We start from the raw sequence: 25,111 nt of genomic DNA on the forward strand, positions 1-25,111 counted from the left end.
CAAATCATGAATAACACTAGTGTCATCACTAATACTCACACTACGTTTACTGATAATAGTAACAGCAATAATAAAATCAGCGAAGCTCTTCCCCATATTACTTTTGTGGTAGTTTTGATGTGTTTTAGGCACTGTGATTTGCTTAGATTTCACACAAACTCAGTCGCACGTCTTCACTCATTACACAAAGAAACAGGGTGGTGTGTATGTGTGTGTGTGTATGTATTAATGTATGTATGCACATATTTCTGTGTCTGTGTTATTTGTCAAGTCCAAGCCAGCACAATTGTTTCTTACTCATTTCTCTCACAAAGGAAGGCCATGGAGTGTATTTACAGAGTTTCAGTCTCAGTCAGTGTTTCTCTCACTTTTGTCTTACATGTTACCAATCAATGCTACACACAGTACAGAAGCTGTATGCGCAGGCTTCTATTGATAACTTAGTTTTGAGTGACACATCACACTCAGACAGAGCTCCATTGCTAAAACAAAACAAGCCACTACTTTTCACTGTTCTGTCTCTCACACACACATACATACACTCACAGATGCACACACAAACACACACATTGTGACACGCTGTTTATCCCAGCTGATCCTCATATTGCTTCCTGAAACAGTCTCCAGCGGGGAAGAAATCCCAGCATCGCTCCTGGTACATCTTCCAGACATAGGACTCCTGGAGGGGAGGAGAGGGAGGGCAGCGGATGAAAAGAAGAGGACAGGAAAAGAGAGAGGAGAGAAAAACAGCGAGGACACTTCAAGTGCAGGCTGAGCCCTACAGTCTGGGTTCTATCCCAGCTGCATCATCAGTTGACAGTGACCAGGAGACCAAGGTGGCAGCACAAATTGGCTTTATTCAATTGGAGTAGAGCTGAGTCTGGGAGGGGTTGACAGGGTCTTTACGTCTCACTGTTCATAGGCAGCACCCTATGAGCTGTCAGGAGCCTGCTTTTTATGATGTCATGTTGATTTCACTGGAGTAGCACCTATCCTCCAATTGACAGTCACTTCACTGGTGCACTGTGGGTCTTGTAGTGTGTGTGTACTATGCTGAGGAATGGACTTGACAATTACATCAGTGAGACAAAGGACAGAGAAGTGAGCGATTGGATGGATGGAGAGGCAAACAGACTGACTTACCTGTCCAGTGTGCTCCGTTTCATCTTTATTGATCAAATACATAAGGAAGAACCTACAGAAGACAGGAGAAGAGACAATGCAGTTAGAACACCATGGAGAAAGGCCCTCTCCACTTTGATGCCAACTCCTTTAAAATATGGCATTGCCTTGTATGGAGACATATCGTGAGTGAGTCGGCTACATGTAGTTTGTTATGTTGTTGGATTACTGACATGTAGTTGACTAAGTTGTTAGGTTACTCACATGTAGTTGGCAACATTGTTCAGTTACTCACATGTAGTTGGCCAAGTTGTGCTCCTCCAGGGTATGGGTTTCAAAGCCATGTGGGGTTGTGTCAAAATAATCACTCCCGATCCCACAGATAAAGCACTTGGTCTGAAAAATTCATCAAAGATAAACTGCATGTCAAGGAAACATATGCAAAGAAGCGTACAAAAGTCTAAATACCTTTCCCCTGAGAGACTTTTCCTAGATTTGTTGGGATTATTCATCGAGATGGCAGGTATGCACACTTACAGCTACATATACTCCTTACAAATACTTTTTGGGCTTTCTCATAGAAACACAATGACCCAGCGGTGCAAATGCAGGGCAGTGGCAAGTCATACTAGACAGTGTTATACACTGTGTCAGAGGCTGAGAGGAGCACTGTACCTCCATATCCTCCTTGACCTGCTCCTGCTGGTCTCTCAGTTCTCCAAAGGCATCGATGATCAGACCTGCACACCAAAAGCAGCCAACTTTAGACATCAGGGCTATGCTGCATGTAATCAAATAAGACAGAAAGCTGGCTTGAACTGACAATTTTTCTAACAGGTCATGACCTGAATAGCTATAATAAACAGCCAGCTATGTACATGTACTCACTCAGAAAATGTAAGAGTATTCAAGGACGCCCTATTGATAAAAGAAACATTTTAAGGGATTATTTTTATTGTTTCCTGTGAAATTCAGAACATGTGGTACTTTCTGGGAAGCACTACTTCCAAAATATTTTGTTTTCGCAAGTTCAAATTCTTGGTGATGTTCTCGGCAGTTAACAGTAGTTACCCAGGACTTTTCATGGGTTTGGTAGTGGATTTAATGTACAATACAAACAAACAAGACAGACAATTTCTTTGGAATATCAGTGCCCTGACACTACTGAAGTTGGATAAAAATTGCAACTGCAAAGTAGTGAATTTGCAAGAAACATTTTGATCACTGCAGAAGAAAAAAGTGAGAATGAACTAGATTTGAACAAGGTTCCATGACTTTTCATGATATGACTCAACAGTGAGCTATTTGACCACTTTCAATGACTTAGCAAGATAAAAATATTTGTTCAGGTGCAGTGGGAACTAAGTTGCTCAAAGCCTATGTCTCATGAGCAAAATAAATGTCTAATATGTCAAATAAATGTCTAAAATGTCTAATGTCTAAAATGGCGTCCACGCTCCAGGCTCATTAATAACCCCTTTACCATTTATGCACTTGATAAGTGCATTGACAAAGCTTATATTTACCAACCAAGAAAACACCCAATGACCCAAAGTTGCTGAAATTATTCACTCATAGTTTCTTCCACATGACTCACACTACATAAGGTTAGGAGGCCTTTCCCTATACGCTGCTCAAGGTGCGTTCAAGGTCATACGTGGATGTTAATGTGACACCGGAAAGGGGTGCGGGGGTGCTTTACCCTGGATGATGGCCAGCAGGATGACGATGACGAAGAAGAAGAAGGTGATGTCAAAGACCACGCGGTAGAGCTCGTACTCGTCTCCTGCAGGGTCCTCGATCTCATCTCCTATGCCCCCACCGGCACGCACTCCCACGTACATGTGGAAGAGGTAGCACTGGGAGGGGAGAGGAAGGGCACTTTGGTACACTCACACACAATGCCACTTGACAGATAATTGGCAGGGTAAAGTCACACACAGACACACACACACAAAAATGCGCTCATTACAGCCCCTCCCACACTCACAGTCATCATATCGTCACACTTCATATCTGGCTCATCCTCGTCCTCGCTCTTGTTGTAGAACTTGCGGAAGAAGTTGAAGGCCACCACAGTGTAGAGGTACACGACCACGGCCAGCAAGCCCACTGTCATCATCAGCTGAGACAGAGAGAAAGAGAGAGAGAGGAAGAGAGATGGAGGGCATTAATGCATTCACAAACACTGTGCTGTACCTAACTGTAACCCTAACCTTCACCGTGAAAGAACTGGAGCCACACTCAGAGGATGAGGCTACATGGCCACCGGGGAGAGCCGTGAGTGAATCTGGGAAAGCTCAGCTGTATATCAAATTAGACCCCAGAGGTTAATCTGTGGCTATATCCAAAGCAAGGCACTACATGACAAAAGTGAGCCTATATAGAGAACAGAGTACAGAGTTGTGTATAAGAACCAGAGGGGTGGATAATTGATCAGCCATTCAGAGCGGTCAGAAGAGTCACAAAGAGTCATGCCATTTGTGAGAGCACAAGGTTACCTGCTTGCCATTGTGGGTGACAGAGGACAGAATGGTGCGCAGGGTCTTGACGCCCATGGCGATGTCCAGTAGGTGGCAGGCAAAGAAGAAGTTGTTGTAGTGCCCCAGCAGGGACATCACCGTGTACCACACCAAGTAGAGGAAGGTCTGAAGAACAGGAGCACAGAACAGTGTGACCAAAGTAGCACTGCACCACAAAGGACAAGGGAGCAATCTTGGATAAGCACGCACACATGTGCACATACATGGAGGAGCTGACTCAATGACACAAACAGAATGCACCAATACAGTGAACGTTCTCTTCACTCACATTGTCTGTGAACACCACCCCAAACTTCCAGATCTGGTACTTGATGTCAATGGATGTGACCCTGAGGAGGAAAAATCAGGTGTTTAAATTTAAAAGGAAGATCAAATGTTTTAGTAGATGGCATTGTCCCAAAATAGTAGGAGAATGCACTCCAGGAAAACAGTGACAAAAAAAAAGCATTTAAATCGTGTAAGACTCATTAATCAGTGTGTGTGTGTGTGTGTGTGTGTGCGGGCGGGTATGTGTGCAGTACCATGCAAACATGGAATTGTCGGGCCCTCCTGGCTTCTTTTCGTGCTGTTGGCTGCTGACGTCCAGCGAGGCCAGGTCCATCCCAAGCAGCTCAGCTATCCTCTCTCTGCCATAGATGTCCCCATACTTATCCAGCACCTGGGCACAGAGCAGCACCGTTTACATTTATTCATTTGGCAGACGCTTTTATCCAAAGCGACTTAAAAGTGACACCACTGAGCCCAGTCTTACTCACACAGAGCCAGCGCCAAGATCACTTACCTTCCTCTTGACAAACTTGTCCCAGTAGTTGTTCGGGAATGAGCTGCAATTAGAATATGTGTGTTAACAGATATCCACAAAACTTCATTCATATCTTAAATCATGTGAAGGTCTGGACAGTGACAGCCTCTTACGGTGTGTTGAGGACCAGTCTGTCCCACTGGCCCTTGATGTCATCATCCTCAGGCTGTTCGGTAATATACAGGCCATCAAACTCCAGCTTGCGAGCCAGCTCCTTCTCCCGCTTGAAGATGACCAGCGGAATCTGGGAGACACCAATAATATTCTAACACTTGCACATGTATGTACGCATGTACCATTTCCATTGGTTTTCCATTGTAAGTGGCAAATCCAGACACTTCATCACATGAAGCATACTGACAACTAACAGACTTTCACAGCAAAATCAGAACATATGAATATTAAGAAAAATTCAAAATAATGTTCATGATATAGAATAATATCCAAAATACTCACAATCTGCTGTAAAGCTCTGTGCGACCGTGGCACTCACCTTCAGGCAGTTGTAGCCGATGATGCAGATGAAGGCGATGACGGTGTGCACTATAGCGAGGAAGGCGAGAGTGGGCTGCATGTAGCCGGTGCTCTCTTCCAGGAAGTAATACACCGGGCCCTCTTCATCATCATCATCCCCTCCGCCATCCTCTGTCCCAGACCCCTCAGGCTCCTCCCCTGAGCCCCCAAACATGCCAGAGCCCTCAAACATCCCAGAGCCCTCAAACTCCTCTCCCGGGGGGCTGTCTGACACCTGTGATTCAGGTACAATCAGGTGCAGGCAAAGACAGACACCTTATTAGTGAGGGAACATGGAGGAGGGGGCTTACAGTCAGAAAAAGCAAAATCCTGGGAAAATTTAACACATTACATATTTCCTTCGCAGAAGCCCTTATCCAGAGTAACTTGCAAGGATTACTCTTTACATGTTACTTTTTAACTTAACTTTTAACACACTTGGATATTTACTGAAGCAATACAGGTTAAGCATCTTGCTAAGGGCAACAGAAACAGTATAGGAATTGAAGTTGCAACCCTTGGGATTCAAGTTCATCCCCTTATACACTACATCACATTGCCGGTCTTAACACACAAACACTTGTGCTAAGATAATGTAATCCACAACTCCATGGGAAGAGGAACAACAAGTAATATTCTCTGATGACCTTGTAGAACAGTAGAATGAAGTTCAGGGCAAAGGCAATGAATAAAGCCAAGAAACGCAGGTTGTAGAAATTCCGAGAAAGGTAGTTCTGTGAAGGAAGGAGAGGGAAAAACGTCACAACTTCTGTACAGTTTACAGTGCGCAATATTGTGGTGATACTCAAATGCAGATAATGCGTTTGAGGTTTTTATCCAAAAAGGAAGTAAATGATATGTTGCACTCCCTTACCAAGAATTTGTTCCTTTGAACATCCAGCTCATTCCAGAGCTCGAAGCCTCCCTCTTTGGTGGGCTTCTTGCCTTTCGCAGCCTTTTTCATCTTTTTCTTCTCAGGCTCCTCCTCTTTCATCTCTGCCTTGGCCTCAGCTTCCTTCTCAGCCTTCTCTCCATTCTCAGCACTGAGGCAGGCACAGACATGAGGAAGGTTGCATTTTAGTCATGGATGGTTAGTTAGACTTTAAAGAGAGAGACAAAGTCAGGTACACACAGCGATACTCACTCAGCCTTCTCAGGCTCTGGGGGTGGCTCTTCTATAACCTGGGGTTCGGGTTCAGCTTCTTCTGAAGTCTGCTTATACATAATGGAACAGACAGTGGGTAGTTACCATGTGTAACAACTGACAGTGCCTCTAAGCTATGAGCGTACAGGTATTTAGTTAATAACCTTCCACAGTAAATGCACATAAACTTGGTGTTTGATTATACAAAGCTATACAGCCATTTATTCTGACTAAAATGATGAAAAAAGTATGTGCATAATTCACTGTGGGCCGTTTCAGGTGAGCTCATGAGTTACACAAGTACAACAGCTGAGCTCTGCTACGCTTTTGTTTGTTCAGGGAAGTGTCTCACCACTTTCCTCTTGGCCAAGGGGGTGCCCTCTGGGGTCGGGGGATCCACAGGAGCTGTGTCCCCCATGTCTCCCAGGCCCCCAGGGGCATCAATGCCAGGAACCCTGCCTCCTTCCTTCTCCTGGTTATCCTCTTCCTCCTCCTCTCCTCCCCCGGTGTCCATCAGGTCAGCAGCCCCGCCTGCCTCTAGCTCCTCCCCAGCCCCCGGCTCTCCGGGCAGGTCTCCATGTACCTCATCCTGAGTGGGGTCCGGCATGCTGGCCAGGATCTCCGTCATGGTGATGTTCTTGGCCCCCTCCACCAGGCCACCGCCGAAGAGGGTCTGCCAGAGCAGCAGGAAGAAGCCCTTGCAGATGCTGTAGATGAAGCACAGGATGCCCATGAGGATGGTCCAGAGGAAGGTGGCCAGGCACACCACGATCTCCTTGAGGGTCATCTTCCTGACCCGGCGGTACTGCCGGCGCAGGTTGCGGAAGGTGAACATGCTCAGCAAGTTGAACATGCTATTGAGGAAGTCTACAAAGGCCGAGGTGGACTCAGGCTGGCCCTCCTCTCCATTGCTGTCTTCATCTCCTCCTCCTGATCCCTCCCCTCCACCGTCTGTCACCTCCTCCTCCTCCTCTTCCTTCTCCTCCTCCTCCTGCTCCGAGATCTGCGAGGCAATGTTCATCTCAAAGATGGTGTCCTCGCAAAAGTTGACGAAGAGCTCCATCTTCTCGGACTCGCCACCCTCGTTGACCACGTCGAAGATGAACTGCCGTTTGGACTCCTTCACCTGGGGCATCTCCCACTGCGTGCGGTTGGCAGCGCTGATCTCGAAGTAGATGCGCTCAATCTTCCTGCTGGCGCCCATGATCTCAATGCGGCCCAGGAAAGGGCGGAAATAGTTGAGCACGCTCTCAGCCTGCTCCAGGAAGTTTTGCAGCCTGGTGTCGTGGGGTACATGTTCTGACAGGTTGGTCAGCAGCACAGCGATGTTGAAGCCGATGTCCTTGGCTGGCTCCTGGAAGCGGTTTGCAAACTCCTCAAAGTTTATCATCTCGTTTTCGTCAGCCTCTGAGCAGGACAGCAGGAACTGGATCTCGGAGGGTGTGTACTGCTTCTGGCTGTCCATAGCCTTCTGGAAGTCCTTCTTTGAGATCAACCCACGGGGGTCGGTCACGTAGTCGCGGAACGCATCTGAGGCCACGATGTCCTTCAGCTTGAGGAACATGTCGAAGAACTTGAGGATCATCTCCACGTTGCTGGATGACTCCACCAGCATGTCAACCATCTGACGGGCGATGGTGCCATTGACGACGTTGCCTGTGAGAGAGGGAGTAATAAGAACAGACAGAGGAGAGAAGGAAATGGAAGAAGGAAACCCACAAAGAGAGAGATTCATCAATTAAAAAATGATTACCCTCCAGCAGAGACAGCAGCATGACCACCATGTCTTTCTGAAGATCCAGCAATTCCTTCAGCAGTCCAATCTGACTTGAGTCCTACAACACAACACATACACACATACAACATGACAGGACAGCGACCCCATCTTGTTAACACTTCAACATTTCATCTGTGTTCAAAGGTCACACAGAGAATTACTGACCTCTACCCACCAAGTGAAGAGTACAGTGGCTTACGGGATGATTATAATGTCAAGACGTAAAACAACAGGGACTGTGCCAGTGCTGGGATGTATAAACATATCAACACAGAATAAAATAAGTTATTTACTGCTCATGAAAGGAGAAATATTGGTTGATGGGAAGTTATTGATGGCTATGTAATGGTGAAAATAGCACAACAGCAAAGTGCTTCTTCATTAGTTAAAAAGGGTGACAAAAGTTTGGGGTTGCTCAGTCCATGATTGGACTGAGACAGGCACTAGGGGCTTGTTTTTTTTCTTTTGGACTTCAAAGTGTGGAAATGGTGAATGGACAGGGAATGGAAACCTTTTGGTCTCTGCCTTTTAGAGTTAAAGTGGCTATTAGTAATAATAATAACCTACTGGCTGACAGTCATTGCGCCAGTATTTCACTAAGTATTCAAGGGCACTTAGGATAAATTGTTTTTCTTTCACTCATAGTTACACTAGTTACTCATAGTAATATTAGGCCCTTGAGTGGCTCATGGTTCTGAGCAATCGGCCCTAGGCAGGGATGCTGGACTTAGGGCACCGGAGACAGAAGGAGCCCCCAAGCAGAGCTGGCCTACAGCAGAGAGATGGGAGAGGATGGAGGTGAGCCAGTGACCACCTTACCTCCGAGTGTGCTCTACTCCAGAAACGATCCTGGGTTTGCATTTCAATGACAGACATGCATTTCAAACATTGCATCAGTGCAATATTACAGGTCAGAGACACAGGGAGGCACATACAGAGCAGGGGGTGATACAGGAGGGGAGCAGGGAGAGAGAGCAGTGGACAATAATGACTGCACACTGCAGCTTCTGCGCTCTCTTCACTCTCACACACACGCACGCACGCGCACACTGGCTGCTCGATGGTTAATCAGTAGCACACTCACTGACCCCTGCGCCACCAGCCCAGCTGGTTGCCCCCTCATGTTAACTGCACTCGGATAAGAAGCTGGCCGTGGCACAGAGCTGGGTGAGGCAGAGTGTTACCCAGGGATGGGAAAGCAACAGCTACCAATCTGAGCACAGTGGAACCCCGCTGCCTGGCTGTCAGACAGCCCATAATATTCAAAAACTGATATCAAAGAGATACAGATAGTTGGTGCCTTTGGAATTAAACAGAAGTGATATGTTTTGCAGAATTAGGTATTCTGCCAAATTTACAGTCTAAAAGGGTTTGGTGGAGACTTCCACAGATTATAGCTCAATCATGACAGCATCATTTCAGACTTTGGCTTCTCAGCTTCACTCTGGTCACCATATCACTCTTCAAAACTACATTAAAATTACATTACTATAGTAAATATGGTAAATAGATAATTCTAAATTTGACCAAAGTGCACAAATAGCTCAGACCCTTTCTCTGTCCCTTTTCTTTTTTCCTTTCTTTCATCCTTTTTCTCCCTTTTACATCTTGTTATTTTCTTCTTATGTCATGAATTACAATATCAAAACTTAACAAAACTGTATAAACAGTATACTGTAAGTATACAGAACTAGTGCATAAGTGTTCCGGAGAAAGGATCATCTGATAATCTCAAAAAGAGGGAGAAAAAGTGAGAAAAGACAAATAAGATGGAGGCAAAGGAAAAGAAGAAGGGAGAGACCGAGAGTAGGAAACAGCAGAGGGCTATGAGTAAGCTGGCAGCTGAAAAACAGGTTCTTACTCCATTTCGAAGTCCAGGATCGGAGGGCATCTGGCAAGGTTATACATCAAAGTAAAAATGTTATTCACCAACATTTTTAATTCATTTTTGTATTCTTTAAATCTCACCTCTGGGTGTATGCATACTTATTTTAAATTTAAATTTTTTTTTATTACTTTCTCTCAAGCTTCTGTGCTTTGTTAATTTTCGTCAATGTTTTTTCCTGTCATAATATTTTAGTTCCAATAACCCTAAAATGAAAGGTTTTCTGTGTATGACAGTTACTATAAGAAATAAATTCTCAGGTATTATGCACTTCAGCTTGATTGCATGATCATAAAATAATTTTAAGCAACTGCAGAGGGAATAATAAGACACTTAGGTCTGATATATAGGGAATCTAATGCTATTGTCAGAAAATGGCAGAGGTCCAATGTGGCACCTCCTTTTTTATATTCTACAGTAGATAGTGTTCAGAGGTAAAAATGGCTGGTTGAAAACATTGGGACACCATTCTAATTACTGCAAACAATGTTTATCAAAGATAATGTACCAAACAGTGAGATGATCATCTACGGAGAGGGGTTTGTATTTAAGCTCTGGTTTACCTCTGCAAAGAGAGTTTGCTTAGGGAACATGTGACCATGGATCATTGTGACTCAGCAGTTTTAGAAGAAATGTGTCAGAATGGAAGCTACAGCCACATCCTGTAGTGTCCAGCTTTGTGTGAAGATCAAATGTTCCAACTAAGAGGTAAACCAGCACACTCCCAATTAATTCTTTATCTGTGGCTAGAAGCTGGATACAAAGTGGATACAAAAATGCAGTTTAAAAAAAAAAAAAAAAAAAAAGGATCAGATCAGATCAGATGTTCACCAAACGATTTGAAGTAGGGCATTAGAAGACAGAGAAAAACATGCCAGAAATGTAAAGGAAAGAAAACAATAACCACATAAACACATATTAACATAAAACTACACACAGAGTAGCAGAGATAAGTATGTCCAACCTCTGTTAAGTTAAATGCAGGCTGAGTGAGCAGAAGATTAAGGCATTTATTCCACCAGGGGAAGTTAAATCTAAGGTAGGCTGGTCCTTTTCTCAGGTTGTTTCTTCCACCTGTTTTTAAATGCCTCACACATGTTTTAATATTAGTTAAAAGTGTTAAGTCCATTAAGAACGGAAGTCTGGAATGAGCATTTTCCTTCTATATTTATCCTGAACAGAGGAATGGGAAATTAACTAATCCCTGACTAATTTCATATATCTGCCAGACCTGACTTGTAGGATAGGGAAATGCCCTCCAGTACCGCCTATGCTGGCCTTAAACACATCATGGCTAATTTTCATTAAAAAATAAATAAACAATTAAACTGAACTGATCTATCCCAATAATGTATTCTAAAGAAATGTATTAAAGGCCATCAATTTAAAATTACATGTCCTCAGAGCATAGACATCAGAGTCAATTCCAGCTGTTGAGTTTATATTTTAAATATACTGTAAAATGCAGAACCATTTGGATTTTTCCAAAAAATCCATTGGTGAAAAAAAGCAGATTTGAAACCAGAGTCGAATGCTGCCCTCAATAACTGCTGACCATCTTTGAAGTAATGTGAAAAAATCTTGTCATCAAATGGAAAATGAAATCTGCTGAAATCTAAAATGAATTCTCTTGGTTCCCTTGTCTCCAGATGTCTCATGCTAATTCCAGCTTTAAAGACAGGCAGAAAAACAAAAACAACCCAAAAAAGGATTCAGCCCATTCCCAGGGATGAACAAGGACCAAACCACTTCAACAGAAGAAAAAAATTAATACCTACTTTACCCTGTACAGATCATGTGAAAGACAGTTCATACAATTAATATATCATTACCGCCTTCAAGAACAATAGAGTCTTAATTTTAATACCAAACCACAAAGCTCTTATATCTGCCTTGTTTGAAAGAATAGGCAGCAGATTGTAATATAATAATTCTGTTTGCAGCATCTTGTCAAATAAAATTATATCAATTTATTCATGAGAAACTTGAAATAAAAGGGCTAGGGAAATAATAAAGCTTCTTTCAAGGTAATTTTAAATGACATACTAATTACAATGCACCTCAACTGTCAACACAAAAATGAAAGGAAAAAACAGGTGTGGGGCAGAGAGATTGAGGAGCAGAGCAGCAGGTACCACACCTCAGAGTGAAATCAATGTTGGTGTAGTGGGTGCTACTGCAACCTGGGGACAGGTGAGTGGAAGGTGTGTGCGTGTGTGTGTGTATGTGTGAAAGTGGGAGCAGGAGAGACGGGTTTGCATGTACGAGAGGCATGTGTGGATGTGGACCATGTGTGAGTGGCCATCTGTGTGCTGTGTGGAAGTGTGAAGGCATCTGGATAACTGGGGGTCACATATGACAGTAATACTCAGTTTGGGCCACTCCGGTTGACTGAAGGCAAAATGCCAAATGTACATACAGATGCTGTGACAAGTCACTGATTTTGGATTTTAGACGTTATTATACTATTTTAACTCAGACACCTTTGATCACCAATGAAAAAACACCACGTGTCCCATATATTGTCATTTAATTCCCTGCGCTGACCATCAGTTATGAACAGAATATTTAACTGCAAGGAAATAGCCATTCTTGACAAACAGGCATTCTGAAAAAAACATAGACACATGAATACCTGTACCTAATAAACTGTTAATATATATTTTCCTTTACTTCTTAAGAGAAAAGTAAAGTATAATTTAAGTCAACCAAAGGACACAAAAACAAACAAACATTGGCTTTTGGGGTTCACAAAACGTGTGCTCGGAAAGTGCTTCTAGTTTTGGCATACAGTATTGTCATTATATTATATTAATAAATGAATTAAATTGATAAAAAATGTTTTCACTAGGTTTTCACTACAGTGATTCAAGCTAACCTTTCCACATCAAAGTGCATCACAGCAAAATTTCCAAAACCGTCACAGTAGGCCCAGTAAACTAGTCACTACTCCACACTGTGGCTGAGTACATGACTGTAAACTATGTACAGCTTGTAGTGTATACTGTACATAGCATAGTTAGTGCATGTATACATGCATTTATACATGTTTCTGTAAAAGAAATACAGCAGAGTGCCCAGTCTGTTTACAAACTGTATCTTTTTCTTTAAACAAATGTGCCCACCTTGTATTTATGAGCAAAGAGTGTTTCTGCAGTGCTAAATGTCTCTATAAACTGTGTAGGCCTTCAGTAGATTAGAATCATCCAGCACATACATCCAGCATGTCTGCAGAGTGTGAGGTGTGTGTTTGGAACTGAGAGTCTGCATGGGAAGCATATCTAAAATATCCAGGTGTAGTGTGTATGCATGAGGTTCACTGCGTGTGAGATGCAAATTGTGTAAATGCAGAGCAGTGTGCAGTGCCGTGAGGAGATGGGAAGTGTGTAGGATGTTCAGGCAGTGTGTGGGAGGAGGCTGCATGTGGCTCGTACCTGCGCCAGCTTCATCATCATGTGGGCGAAGACATGGAGGAAGCCCACCACAGCGTCCCACAGCCTGCTGTGTGCCAGGGACTGCTGATTTCCTGTGCAGGGGCCCTGGAGGGACACAGAGACGGGGAAGCATCGGCATGTGGGAGAAGCATTGAAAGAGGATGAGTTTGATGATGCAAACCTTATCATTTAGTCCAGCTAGGTTCATTGTTCTGCTATATACTATATCTAGCACTCTGTCAAGCCTGGTCTAGACCTGGTAATCTATTCTATGCATTAATAACTCTGAGTGAAAAAAATATCTCATATTATCTGTGTTATATTTATATTTGACAAATTTCTACCCTTGTCCTCTGTCCTCTGCTGATGGAACTCAGCTTGAAATAGCTTCTGCAGTCCACATTATTAATTTTTAATTTTAATAAATTAAAAAACCCCATTCAGTCCTCTTTTGCTGAGACCAAAGGGACAAAATACAGCAGGAACACAGTGGTGTGTGCTCCCTCACCTGTATGTACTCAGTCAGGCTGTTGAAGACTTGTTTGGCTACTGTCATGGCTTTGGAGAAGTTCCTCTTGCCTGGCTCGTCAATGATCTCCTTCCCAGAGTAATACCAGTAGAAGTCACTGATTGATTCCTTGAGTCACGGAAGGAGGGAGGAAGAGGCAAACGGTCATATACTGTAGCTCTGATGTCACATGAATGAGTTCACCCAGGAGATGCAACAGCCTGTGTGGCAGTGGGTGAGTGGCCCTACCTGCAGCCGGAGCAGGTAGTCGACAGTACAGATGATGATGTTGATCGTGGTGGTGCTGCCTGTCTGGGTCCGCAGATAATTCTGGAAATCTGTCAAGGTTAAAAGACCAAAATGGGTCCTCACTCACATGGCTACATCAGGGCATCTCTCCCAGAGCAATCAAAATAAAGTAGCAGGATCCCCTATGATCTTCAATTCACTAGTACTGTTGCCTCATATCAATTTCAATGTTATTTTATCCCTGACTCCCTGTTATTATGACCATTGATTCCACATTATCATGGCTCATTACTCCATGTTAATGTGACCCCTGACTCCACATTATTGTGTGCCCTGACTCAGCATTATGACAGCTGACTAAACACTACCCTGACTCAGCGTTATCATGACCCCTTTTTTAATGTTATTATGCACCCTGACTCAGCATTATGACAGCTGACTCAACGTTACCCTGACTCAGCATCATTACAACCCTTGACTCACCATTATTATGGCCCTCACAGAGCAGCTGTAGGAAGCGGAAGAGGTCGCAGGTGAATTCATCGTCAGCCATCACTTTCTCACCTGCGCAGAGGGAGAGTGTGGAAGAAAGTGTGAGGACAGCCAGACAGGGCCCACATGAGGGAGTGTCTCAGAGTAACCATGTGAATGGTACTGTTCTGTTTGCATCTGTGAGATATAGAGAGATAGACAGATAGAGGGTAAATGCATATACAGTACCACTCAAACATCTGGACACGCCTGTTCATGAAGGTTTTTTTTTCTGAAGGGTTCTTGATTTTTACTATTTTCCACATTTTACAATACTAGTAAAGACGTCAATTAAAAAAAATAAATCATACAAAGGTATGAACTTCACTATATTTGTCTAAGAAACAAATATCAAGCATTTAAGCATGTCTTTAGATCAAAATGTCTTTGAATGCATGTTTACCACTAGCTTAATCAGGTGTGTCCAGACTTTTTACTGGTACAGTAGGTTTGTGTATGAGAGATGCAAATAGTCAATTACTTTTACAATCAGAAAAGATGGCTTCAGGTTTTGTTCATGTCTAATGGTGTGTGCCTCTAAGGTGCAGTGTGCGGAGATTTGAAGCGCCCATGTGAAAAGGGGAGGGTGTGTTTCATAATGTATGCTGAACAGTGCACACATGCGTCCAGGGGTAAGTGCTGTCATATCATCTCCCCCAAAACCTCCCTCCTGCGCCCATTAGCATGTCAGTAGGAACTACCCTGCGGAACACCTTTGTCTGTCTGTCCGTCCATCCAAAAAAGACTGTCAAACTGATGAACAGTAAGACAGAAAAGAACACTGAACCCAGAAGTTTGGTTTTAGTCTGGTTTATGTACCCCTTCCACACATGCTGAGTGGCCATGAAATGGCCTCCAGTTTGGCACATAGAGAGCACACTAACAGGGACCAGCACTCACAGAGATGTACAGGAACAAAATCCACTTTTACACGTACATACATATACAGACACACGCACACACACACACATACAGTGTGTACCACACATTGAAATACCCAGACCACATGTAATGGAAACACATAGAGACGCAAATGGAGACACCTACAGGATACACATGTGAAAACACATATAGAGTCATACTCATTGACATGTGGTCGCATGATGAACATATATATTGATATATATATATCATGATATGATATATACTGCACATACAAGGAAAGGTGAGGAGAGCTGGTCAAAGCTTGAAATCTGCCATCCCAGAACACACACACTGTGGACACAGCCATGCTGGACAGATCTACTGCAACTCCACAACATGTGGAAAGTGCAATGAAGTGCAAAAACTAGAGGGGGCATTCTGATCAGTACAGAAGGGACAGGATGTGGGGGCCAGGGGCTGGGGCTGGGGTCTCAGGGAGTGAACTGCAGAGGGTGATGAGGGGAAGGTTACAATCATTTTATTAAGGGCTTTTTAACTCTTACACATACATTCCTCATATTAGACTTGAGAAGGGGGCACAGGGAAAGGTATCTCACAATGATACATTCTATACATATTATGCAAAGGGAGTACTCCTCATTTGCAGGAATAATGGTCCTTCTCAGTAAATATTACTGGCATTATTATTATTTGTTAGTGGCAGCCACACAGGTTACACAGATTGGCCTGTTAGCAAATGAAACAGATTAAAACAGTACTTAGTGCCATATCTTTCAGACTACAAAACCAGGTCATGGGTGATGTATATCTGAAAGGCAGATCATTCATTATTTCAAGGACCTGTAAAGATGTAACACAGCTATTACCACTATTTGAATACTTACCATTGGTTTGGAATGATAGTAAATATGTAAGTGTTCTATATATTACTTAAAATTTAATTTAAAGACTGTGAATACAGAGAAAAGGCAAGAAATATCTACTTCCAACTTAATTTGTCAGACAGATATCTGACCAATGTATAATGTTCAAGCTCAGCAGTTCACAGCTCAGCTCAGCTATGAGAGCTATGATCTCTCTTGGTCTTTTATAAGAAAATAATCCTTGATGCCTCAAAGATTCCACATAAACGCACTAGAAATGCCTCTCATGCTTGTGAGCTATATGCAATGCTACTGCAAGATTTTTTTCAGGTACAACACTGCCAAGACAAACATAGTTATTGACAAACATAGCATAATACTTGTTTTGCAAGGCCTCTTTCAAGTATACACATTTTCTATTTTGCATCAGTGTGCACCACTGAACATCTGTTCCTGTCCTTTATTTCCTTCTTCTTGACAGAAAAAGGTCCAAAACGTATATGTGTTGACAAAGACATTCACACAAACAAAAATATGATACTCCACTCCACACTATATGCAGAGTTCTGGAATAAATAAGTGTTTTCACAGAACCTTTCCCCTGTATTACTAGATGCAGAAGCAGATAATTATAAAGTGCTAATAACAGAACTTCAAAAAGAAATATACACAAGCTCTTAGAACTGAGCTCATGTCATAATTATTAACAGGATTAAGATGAATATTTTTAATTATTATCATGGTGAGAATGTCGGTTAGATGTGATGCTAAGCTCCATACAGGTTGAACTCTATCCAAAGGCATGTTATTTTGTGTGAATAACCTTTACAATGCGAAGACATTATAAGAATCACCTTTCTACAAAGGCCTCTTAATGACTTCCTGTGAAGGTTGATATTAATCTGAGGCTTAACAGAAGAGGACATTACTGATGACAGAGGAGATTTGACTGGAAGAGGTAGCATAAATTACAGTAACATCAATAACAGCGAACTGACTGTTGCTCTTCGGTCATATTCTTTTCTTTCAATGAATGACACATCTAGGGGATCTGGAGTTACAGTAGATCTGTGATGAGGCACTCAAGGGCAAAAAATACTTTTCAATCACTATACACAATTAAGAGAAACAAATTAGTTGTAATTGTAATTAATTAATTGTAATTATATTTATCAATGAGGATTCAGGATATATACGTAAAGGGGGATAAATAACAATACCTGATTAGGTTAGCTCAAAATTACACATGAAGTATTACTGGATTAAAAGACAGGAAAAGTGCTATACCAAATGTGTTATTATTCTTAAAGAAAATAAACAGGTAAACTAATTTTCACACATAAATTCCCTGAATAACAGTATAATAGTAATAATGTTTATTTTCAGGGAGTCTGTGTGCAAAAATATTTTTCAAAGCATATATTTTACCTAAAATAATAGTACAAATACTTTTATGAAGTGATCAAAAAGTTTTTGGTTTTTTTTTTAATCATGTTCTTCCTTGAGTGCAGAATGAAATCAAGGTGGATTCCATGACATATGTTAACACAAAACAAGAAGTGAACAAGAAGTTAGCACAAAAGTAAACAAGAGCTGGACAGAGGAAAAGAGAAAAAGAATGAAAGAATGGGACAGGGGAGAGAAAGAGAGATTTTGGAGAGCAAAAAAAGGACCGAGGCATTATTTACCACGTTCTAGCTTCATGTCTGAGGACCGGGAAAGGAGGGAGGAGGGAGAGGAGGCGTGAGGAAAGGGGGAGGGGTGGAGATGACGGCAGGGGAGAGAGAGAGGGACTGTGAGTGGAGAACAACTGTAGACCAGGAGTGGCATGAGGAGATTAACACTCCACTGAAATCAGGAAGTCATTCATCAGCACTTCATACTGATCTGTTATTCATTTCATACCACTAAACTACATTATTACATTTATGGACACTGCATTAAAAAGGTGAGAATAAACTATACAAATATTATCACATCAACAGACAATTAATGCAATAAAACTCAAGTAGCTCAAAGTATTTAGGAAAAACAGGTTAGAGCTAATCAAAATAGATGTAAGGTAGATTGGTCACTTGGTCAATGCAACAATTATTGACTGTGGACCACCGTATGTTGCTGGGAGAATGATTACTAAACATTAGAGGGATGGGGAGAATGTAGGGGATGGCATTCAGCTGTTATGACTTTACATCCAGCAGCACTGCCCTTCTCACACGTTTTTACACATTTTAAAAAGCCAACACAAAATTCAGCTCTTCAACAATTAAAACATATTTTGCAGGGTTGGATGGAGCTCTTGAGCCTTCAATGGCCTACATGCCAGCGGCTTGTTTTACATTAATCTCCATCCATCCTTACACTCTCACCTATAACCTCCATCCTTGTGATCCACAGGTTCAGCTCAAATGCATGTGTTGACAACCGAAATCTAATCCCATCACTATGGTTGGCACAGTTGCAGTATACTGAATGGTAATAATTATTGTTCAGAATTATATTGAATAATTACCATAATACTATGGTTTTCAATTATGACACCCGCCACACACACCAAAAACATTAATTTATTGTCATGTTTTTGCGACTTGTACTCAATCACAGACATGTACATGATTAACAGTATTATGTGTAATAACTTCAATCCCAAGAACTGTATGACTGAACATTTCCTTAGGGAAATTCCCAGAAATCAAAAGTATATATTAATTATGTTTTACAACACAATTCAAAACAGGCCTTTTGTTTTGAAAACCACTGTGATGTAATTAAACTATGGCAGCCTATTTGGTTACAGAACCCACTCCAAGAAAAGAACTGGCAGCCTTAAAATCAGGAGGCAAATACTCAGCATCTCAAATAAACAGTTCTCAGGATTTCTATCACCCAATGAAGACAATGAAAATCATTCCTGTAATAAAAAAGTAAAATTTGTAGTATGGCCAACTCATAGAGCAGGTCAATGAAATAAAAGTGATTGTGACACTCAATTTTTTGGCACATGGTGTGGTCTACTGGCCTTCTGGCTTGCTTTGTGGGTCATGTGCTAGCCCCAATGTGCCCCAATGTGTCGGTGTGCAGGGTGCAGTGTCTGTGGAACTCACTTGTGCCCTCCTCTGACACCATGCCTAGCCCTTCTGCCTTGTTCTGTCTCTCGAAGGCATTCAGGTCCAGAACACTATAAAAACAAGTAGACACATGCTGATTCTTTCAAATGTACATTTTCAAATGTACAAGGTCACAAATAAACAAAAATACTCAAATAATGACCACATGACACTATCCTTTAGTTCAGAACGCAGTGCTTTTATCACTGGCAAATAGTGTCAAATGAGTGCCTTCAAAATATGCATGGTTTAGACCAGTCACCAACCTGCAAGTCTGCATTAGAGCCTGGACACTAAGGAAGAAGCCCACATCCTTCTTATCCTTCAGGTAGTCCAGCATTTTCTAAAACAGGAGAGCAGAAGTTGTCATGAAACAGTCACCTCTTGAAAATCCATGAGAACTATTTCAGGTCACACAGAATACTGCTGATGATAATTTTGTCAATGCTCATATGATAAATGGACCACCGCCCGTCCATCACAATGCAGTCTAACTCAACACAGAGCATCAGCTGTACTCACCTGTTGAACCTCGCTGTTTCCTCCATTCAGGATAGAGATGCCCAGTTTGAGAGTAGAAGACACCATGCAACCTGTCTCGCCTGAAAGAGGAAGATGGCTTTCTTTATACTTTCTATATTTTCTACTCAAATGCAATTTGACTCAAAATATTTTGGTTAAAATGCAAGAGACCACATCCCCTCCTTTCTTCTTAAGGCAATTGCTATTCATGAGACTAATGTTATTAAATACAGTCAGCCAGGGAATTGTGATTGTTGCTCACTGGATCTTGGGGTGCTACTATGCACAGTTTTGCAGCTGAAGGTGTTCATATCTACAGCGCTGCAGTTATGGGTGATGATATACACATTGCTGTAGTTATGGTTGATGATATGCACACCGCTGGATTTTAGGTTTTTATATGCACAGTACTGCAGCTGTGTTGATATGTGCTGTCCTGAAGCTGTGAGTGTTGATCTGTGCTGTCCTGAAGCTGTGGGTGTTGATATGTGCTGTTCTGAAGGTGTGGGTGTTGATATGTGCTGTCCTGAAGCTGTGGGTGTTGATATGTGCTGTTCTGAAGGTGTGGGTGTTGATATGTGCAGTACTGCAGGTGTAGGTGTTGATATGTGCTGTCCTGAAGCTGTGGGTGTTGATATGTGCTGTCCTAAAGCTGTGGGTGTTGATATGTGCTGTTCTGAAGGTGTGGGTATTGATATGTGCTGTCCTGAAGCTGTGGGTGTTGATATGTGCTGTCCTGAAGCTGTGGGTGTTGATATGTGCTGTTCTGAAGGTGTGGGTGTTGATATGTGCAGTACTGCAGGTGTAGGTGTTGATATGTGCTGTCCTGAAGCTGTGGGTGTTGATATGTGCTGTCCTGAAGCTGTGGGTGTTGATATGTGCTGTCCTAAAGCTGTGGGTGTTGATATGTGCTGTTCTGAAGGTGTGGGTATTGATATGTGCTGTCCTGAAGCTGTGGGTGTTGATATGTGCTGTTCTGAAGCTGTGGGTGTTGATATGTGCTGTCCTGAAGCTGTGGGTGTTGATATGTGCTGTTCTGAAGGTATGGGTGTTGTTATGCACAGTACTGCAGGTGTAGGTGTTGATATGTACTGTCCTGAAGCTGTGGGTGTTGATATGTGCTGTTCTGAAGGTGTGGGTGTTGATATGTGCTGTTCTGAAGGTGTGGGTGTTGATATGTGCAGTACTGCAGGTGTAGGTGTTGATATGTGCTGTCCTGAAGCTGTGGGTGTTGATATGTGCTGTTCTGAAGGTGTGGGTGTTGATATGTGCTGTCCTGAAGGTGTGGGTGTTGATATGTGCTGTTCTGAAGGTGTGGGTGTTGATATGTGCTGTTCTGAAGGTGTGGGTGTTGATATGTGCTGTTCTGAAGCTGTGGGTGTTGATATGTGCTGTCCTGAAGCTGTGGGTGTTGATATGTGCTGTCCTGAAGCTGTGGGTGTTGATATGTGCTGTTCTGAAGGTGTGGGTGTTGATATGTGCTGTTCTGAAGGTGTGGGTATTGATATGTGCTGTCCTGAAGCTGTGGGTGTTGATATGTGCTGTCCTGAAGCTGTGGGTGTTGATATGTGCTGTTCTGAAGGTGTGGGTGTTGATATGTGCAGTACTGCAGGTGTAGGTGTTGATATGTGCTGTCCTGAAGCTGTGGGTGTTGATATGTGCTGTCCTGAAGCTGTGGGTGTTGATATGTGCTGTCCTAAAGCTGTGGGTGTTGATATGTGCTGTTCTGAAGGTGTGGGTATTGATATGTGCTGTCCTGAAGCTGTGGGTGTTGATATGTGCTGTTCTGAAGGTGTGGGTGTTGATATGTGCTGTCCTGAAGCTGTGGGTGTTGATATGTGCTGTTCTGAAGGTATGGGTGTTGTTATGCACAGTACTGCAGGTGTAGGTGTTGATATGTGCTGTCCTGAAGCTGTGGGTGTTGATATGTGCTGTTCTGAAGGTGTGGGTGTTGATATGTGCTGTTCTGAAGGTGTGGGTGTTGATATGTGCTGTTCTGAAGGTGTGGGTGTTGATATGTGCTGTTCTGAAGGTGTGGGTGTTGATATGTGCTGTTCTGAAGGTGTGGGTGTTGATATGTGCAGTACTGCAGGTGTAGGTGTTGATATGTGCTGTCCTGAAGCTGTGGGTGTTGATATGTGCTGTTCTGAAGGTGTGGGTGTTGATATGTGCTGTCCTGAAGCTGTGGGTGTTGATATGTGCTGTTCTGAAGGTGTGGGTGTTGATATGTGCTGTCCTGAAGCTGTGGGTGTTGATATGTGCTGTTCTGAAGGTGTGGGTGTTGATATGTGCTGTCCTGAAGCTGTGGGTGTTGATATGTGCTGTTCTGAAGGTGTGGGTGTTGATATGTGCTGTTCTGAAGGTGTGGGTGTTGATATGTGCTGTTCTGAAGGTGTGGGTGTTGATATGTGCTGTTCTGAAGGTGTGGGTGTTGATATGTGCTGTTCTGAAGGTGTGGGTGTTGATATGTGCTGTTCTGAAGGTGTGGGTGTTGATATGTGCTGTTCTGAAGGTGTGGGTGTTGATATGTGCTGTTCTGAAGGTGTGGGTGTTGATATGTGCTGTTCTGAAGGTGTGGGTGTTGATATGTGCTGTTCTGAAGGTGTGGGTGTTGATATGTGCTGTTCTGAAGGTGTGGGTGTTGATATGTGCTGTTCTGAAGGTGTGGGTGTTGATATGTGCTGTCCTGAAGGTGTGGGTGTTGATATGTGCTGTTCTGAAGGTGTGGGTGTTGATATGTGCAGTACTGCAGGTGTAGGTGTTGATATGTGCTGTTCTGAAGGTGTGGGTGTTGATATGTGCTGTTCTGAAGGTGTGGGTGTTGATATGTGCTGTACTGCAGGTGTGGGTGTTGATATGTGCTGTTCTGAAGGTGTGGGTGTTGATATGTGCTGTTCTGAAGGTGTGGGTGTTGATATGTGCTGTTCTGAAGGTGTGGGTGTTGATATGTGCTGTTCTGAAGGTGTGGGTGTTGATATGTGCTGTTCTGAAGGTGTGGGTGTTGATATGTGCTGTTCTGAAGGTGTGGGTGTTGATATGTGCTGTTCTGAAGGTGTGGGTGTTGATATGTGCTGTTCTGAAGGTGTGGGTGTTGATATGTGCTGTCCTGAAGGTGTGGGTGTTGATATGTGCTGTTCTGAAGGTGTGGGTGTTGATATGTGCTGTTCTGAAGGTGTGGGTGTTGATATGTGCTGTTCTGAAGGTGTGGGTGTTGATATGTGCTGTTCTGAAGGTATGGGTGTTGATATGTGCTGTCCTGAAGGTGTGGGTGTTGATATGTGCTGTTCTGAAGGTGTGGGTGTTGATATGTGCTGTTCTGAAGGTATGGGTGTTGATATGTGCAGTACTGCACTTGTCTGTACCTTTGCAAGCGCTGATCATCTGCAGGACCATCTCAGCCGCCCCGCGGTTGTGCAGCCGGGACTGCTGGTACAGCAGCCTCTGCTTCTCCATTTCCTTTTCCTGGGAGAGACACAGACGCTGTCACTGTGTCCCACTGCACACACTGTCCCCCTCGCACACTCCACAGTCACAGGCTCACACACATCTGACTGGCTTTACCTGCCCATCAGAAGATCTGTTGTAATTAATCTCTCTTTCTCTCTACCTCCATCACTTTCTGTTTGACAGAAAGTTTGACAGTTCCTCTTCTTGACTGAATCCATTTTCCTCCCTTCACCTTTCCATACATTTCACCTGTTGACTTTTAGTCTTTTGGTGCTTTCACTTTCACTATCCTTGTTCTTATTTCCTTGCCTTTAACTCTCTCTCTGTCTATCACTAACCCTGTCTCTTCCTCCCATTACCAGAGAGATCCAGCCGTTCTTGTGTCCCTCACATTTCTCTCACCAAGTCACTCCCACATTCACACCCTCTCTCTGCCCACTCTCTCAGCGTTCACTGCCTTCTTTGCCTATCTGTCTGTCTCACTCACTCGCTCTCTTTCTCTCTCCCCCACGCCGGACATATTAGTTATGGAGTAGTTATTCTACCTCTTCACGTTTGCTGACTGGAGCAAACGTTAAGACTACAGCAAACAGCCCTGATGACCCTGCACACTGCAGGATCATGGAGTGACAGCCCTCACAGTGGATGAGAGTAGGAGAAGCCTCAATATCTGTAGTCTCTCCCATGTGGCTGGGTGCTGCACTTTCTCATAGGTTTCTGATAGGCCCTATAGTCACACTGAGGACAGCAGGGTCTGCTATGAGAAAGGCTGTTCTGATGGCATGTTACACATCATCAGACAGTACCTACAGTGTATGTATAATTCAAGTCACCAGATATCTCCTACAGTGGAATATTCTACCTGTTACATTTGAACAGCATTGATTTTTTTGGGCTTGCTCTGAAAGAATTTGGTCAGACTGCTTAATGTCTAATATTGTATCATACTACAACAGCTTGCAGTTACATGTAATACCATCCAATACCAACTGTTATTGTCCTGTTGACAAAAGACACATGATACAGAAACACAGCATGTTTACTTAACTATGCAAAAACCCACCCACAATGCATGCTCTGCCATACACCCACCCAAAGCATCCCAGAATCCTACACCCACCCCCTCCCCCACCCTCTAAGTACCTCCCCCCTCCCTTGTAAGCCTAGCCATGTTTTCCCAAAAGTGTTGTGTGAGATCTCTGGCATTACTTTCAGAGAATCTCCAGAAAATTGTGCATGTGATGCGCATGTATTTTGTGTATGTGCATGTGCGTGTATGTGTGCGTATGTGTGTGTGTGCTTGTCTGTGCGCGCAGGCTTTCACTGTAGTCCATTTGTAAGTACTAAGTAAATACGAAGAGGGGGATTGATTAATAAAGATGAATTAATAAAGGATGACAGTGGTAGGAAAGGGGGGGGGGGACTTGAAAAGAGTGGACATAACAAAGCGATCCAATCAGGGGAATCAGGGTCAGTAGGTAAGCGAAATAGCTGTGAGAATCAAAGTGGTTTGATTCAATCAGAAAACCAAACAAATGACGCTAAAGGAAAGGCCATACAAACAGGTTCTGACTGGGAGAGGAGGGCCAGTTATCACTGGAACTGCCACAGGGGACACAAAATTCTGTCTGCTTTCACACATATCCCTATTATCACACTCCTTAAAGTAATCAAGCCTCTTCAGGAAATATGGGCATCATATCGGACTCCTAGATACACATCTAAAGGGTTTGTCGCACACGGTGTGATTTCAATAACAGTAACAATTTAAAAAAAGAA

The 25,111-nt window shown here is 43.1% G+C and overlaps 1 protein-coding gene across 1 annotated transcript in view; it reads right to left on the reverse strand.

Moving 5' to 3' along the window:
- Window positions 1–583: 583 nt before the first annotated feature.
- The window catches only part of LOC118774323 (ryanodine receptor 1-like), a 78,055-nt gene continuing 53,527 nt past the window's right edge, over window positions 584–25,111 (reverse strand). The window contains exons 81-106 of the mRNA XM_036523602.1: window positions 23,248–23,347; window positions 19,886–19,965; window positions 19,630–19,706; window positions 19,361–19,434; window positions 17,945–17,962; window positions 14,461–14,541; window positions 13,978–14,066; window positions 13,729–13,857; window positions 13,221–13,325; window positions 7,878–7,959; window positions 6,477–7,780; window positions 6,125–6,192; window positions 5,855–6,023; window positions 5,628–5,714; window positions 4,961–5,215; window positions 4,581–4,711; window positions 4,447–4,489; window positions 4,187–4,323; window positions 3,934–3,994; window positions 3,624–3,770; window positions 3,113–3,247; window positions 2,825–2,981; window positions 1,798–1,862; window positions 1,418–1,518; window positions 1,144–1,195; window positions 584–679 (exon numbers count right to left, since the gene is read on the reverse strand). Of these exons, the coding sequence (XP_036379495.1) occupies window positions 584–679; window positions 1,144–1,195; window positions 1,418–1,518; window positions 1,798–1,862; window positions 2,825–2,981; window positions 3,113–3,247; window positions 3,624–3,770; window positions 3,934–3,994; window positions 4,187–4,323; window positions 4,447–4,489; window positions 4,581–4,711; window positions 4,961–5,215; window positions 5,628–5,714; window positions 5,855–6,023; window positions 6,125–6,192; window positions 6,477–7,780; window positions 7,878–7,959; window positions 13,221–13,325; window positions 13,729–13,857; window positions 13,978–14,066; window positions 14,461–14,541; window positions 17,945–17,962; window positions 19,361–19,434; window positions 19,630–19,706; window positions 19,886–19,965; window positions 23,248–23,347 (3,843 nt within the window). The remainder of the gene's footprint in view (window positions 680–1,143; window positions 1,196–1,417; window positions 1,519–1,797; window positions 1,863–2,824; window positions 2,982–3,112; window positions 3,248–3,623; window positions 3,771–3,933; window positions 3,995–4,186; window positions 4,324–4,446; window positions 4,490–4,580; window positions 4,712–4,960; window positions 5,216–5,627; window positions 5,715–5,854; window positions 6,024–6,124; window positions 6,193–6,476; window positions 7,781–7,877; window positions 7,960–13,220; window positions 13,326–13,728; window positions 13,858–13,977; window positions 14,067–14,460; window positions 14,542–17,944; window positions 17,963–19,360; window positions 19,435–19,629; window positions 19,707–19,885; window positions 19,966–23,247; window positions 23,348–25,111) is intronic.

Source organism: Megalops cyprinoides, chromosome 3 (assembly GCF_013368585.1).
Source record: "Megalops cyprinoides isolate fMegCyp1 chromosome 3, fMegCyp1.pri, whole genome shotgun sequence".
Classification (NCBI taxonomy): Eukaryota; Metazoa; Chordata; class Actinopteri; order Elopiformes; family Megalopidae; genus Megalops; species Megalops cyprinoides.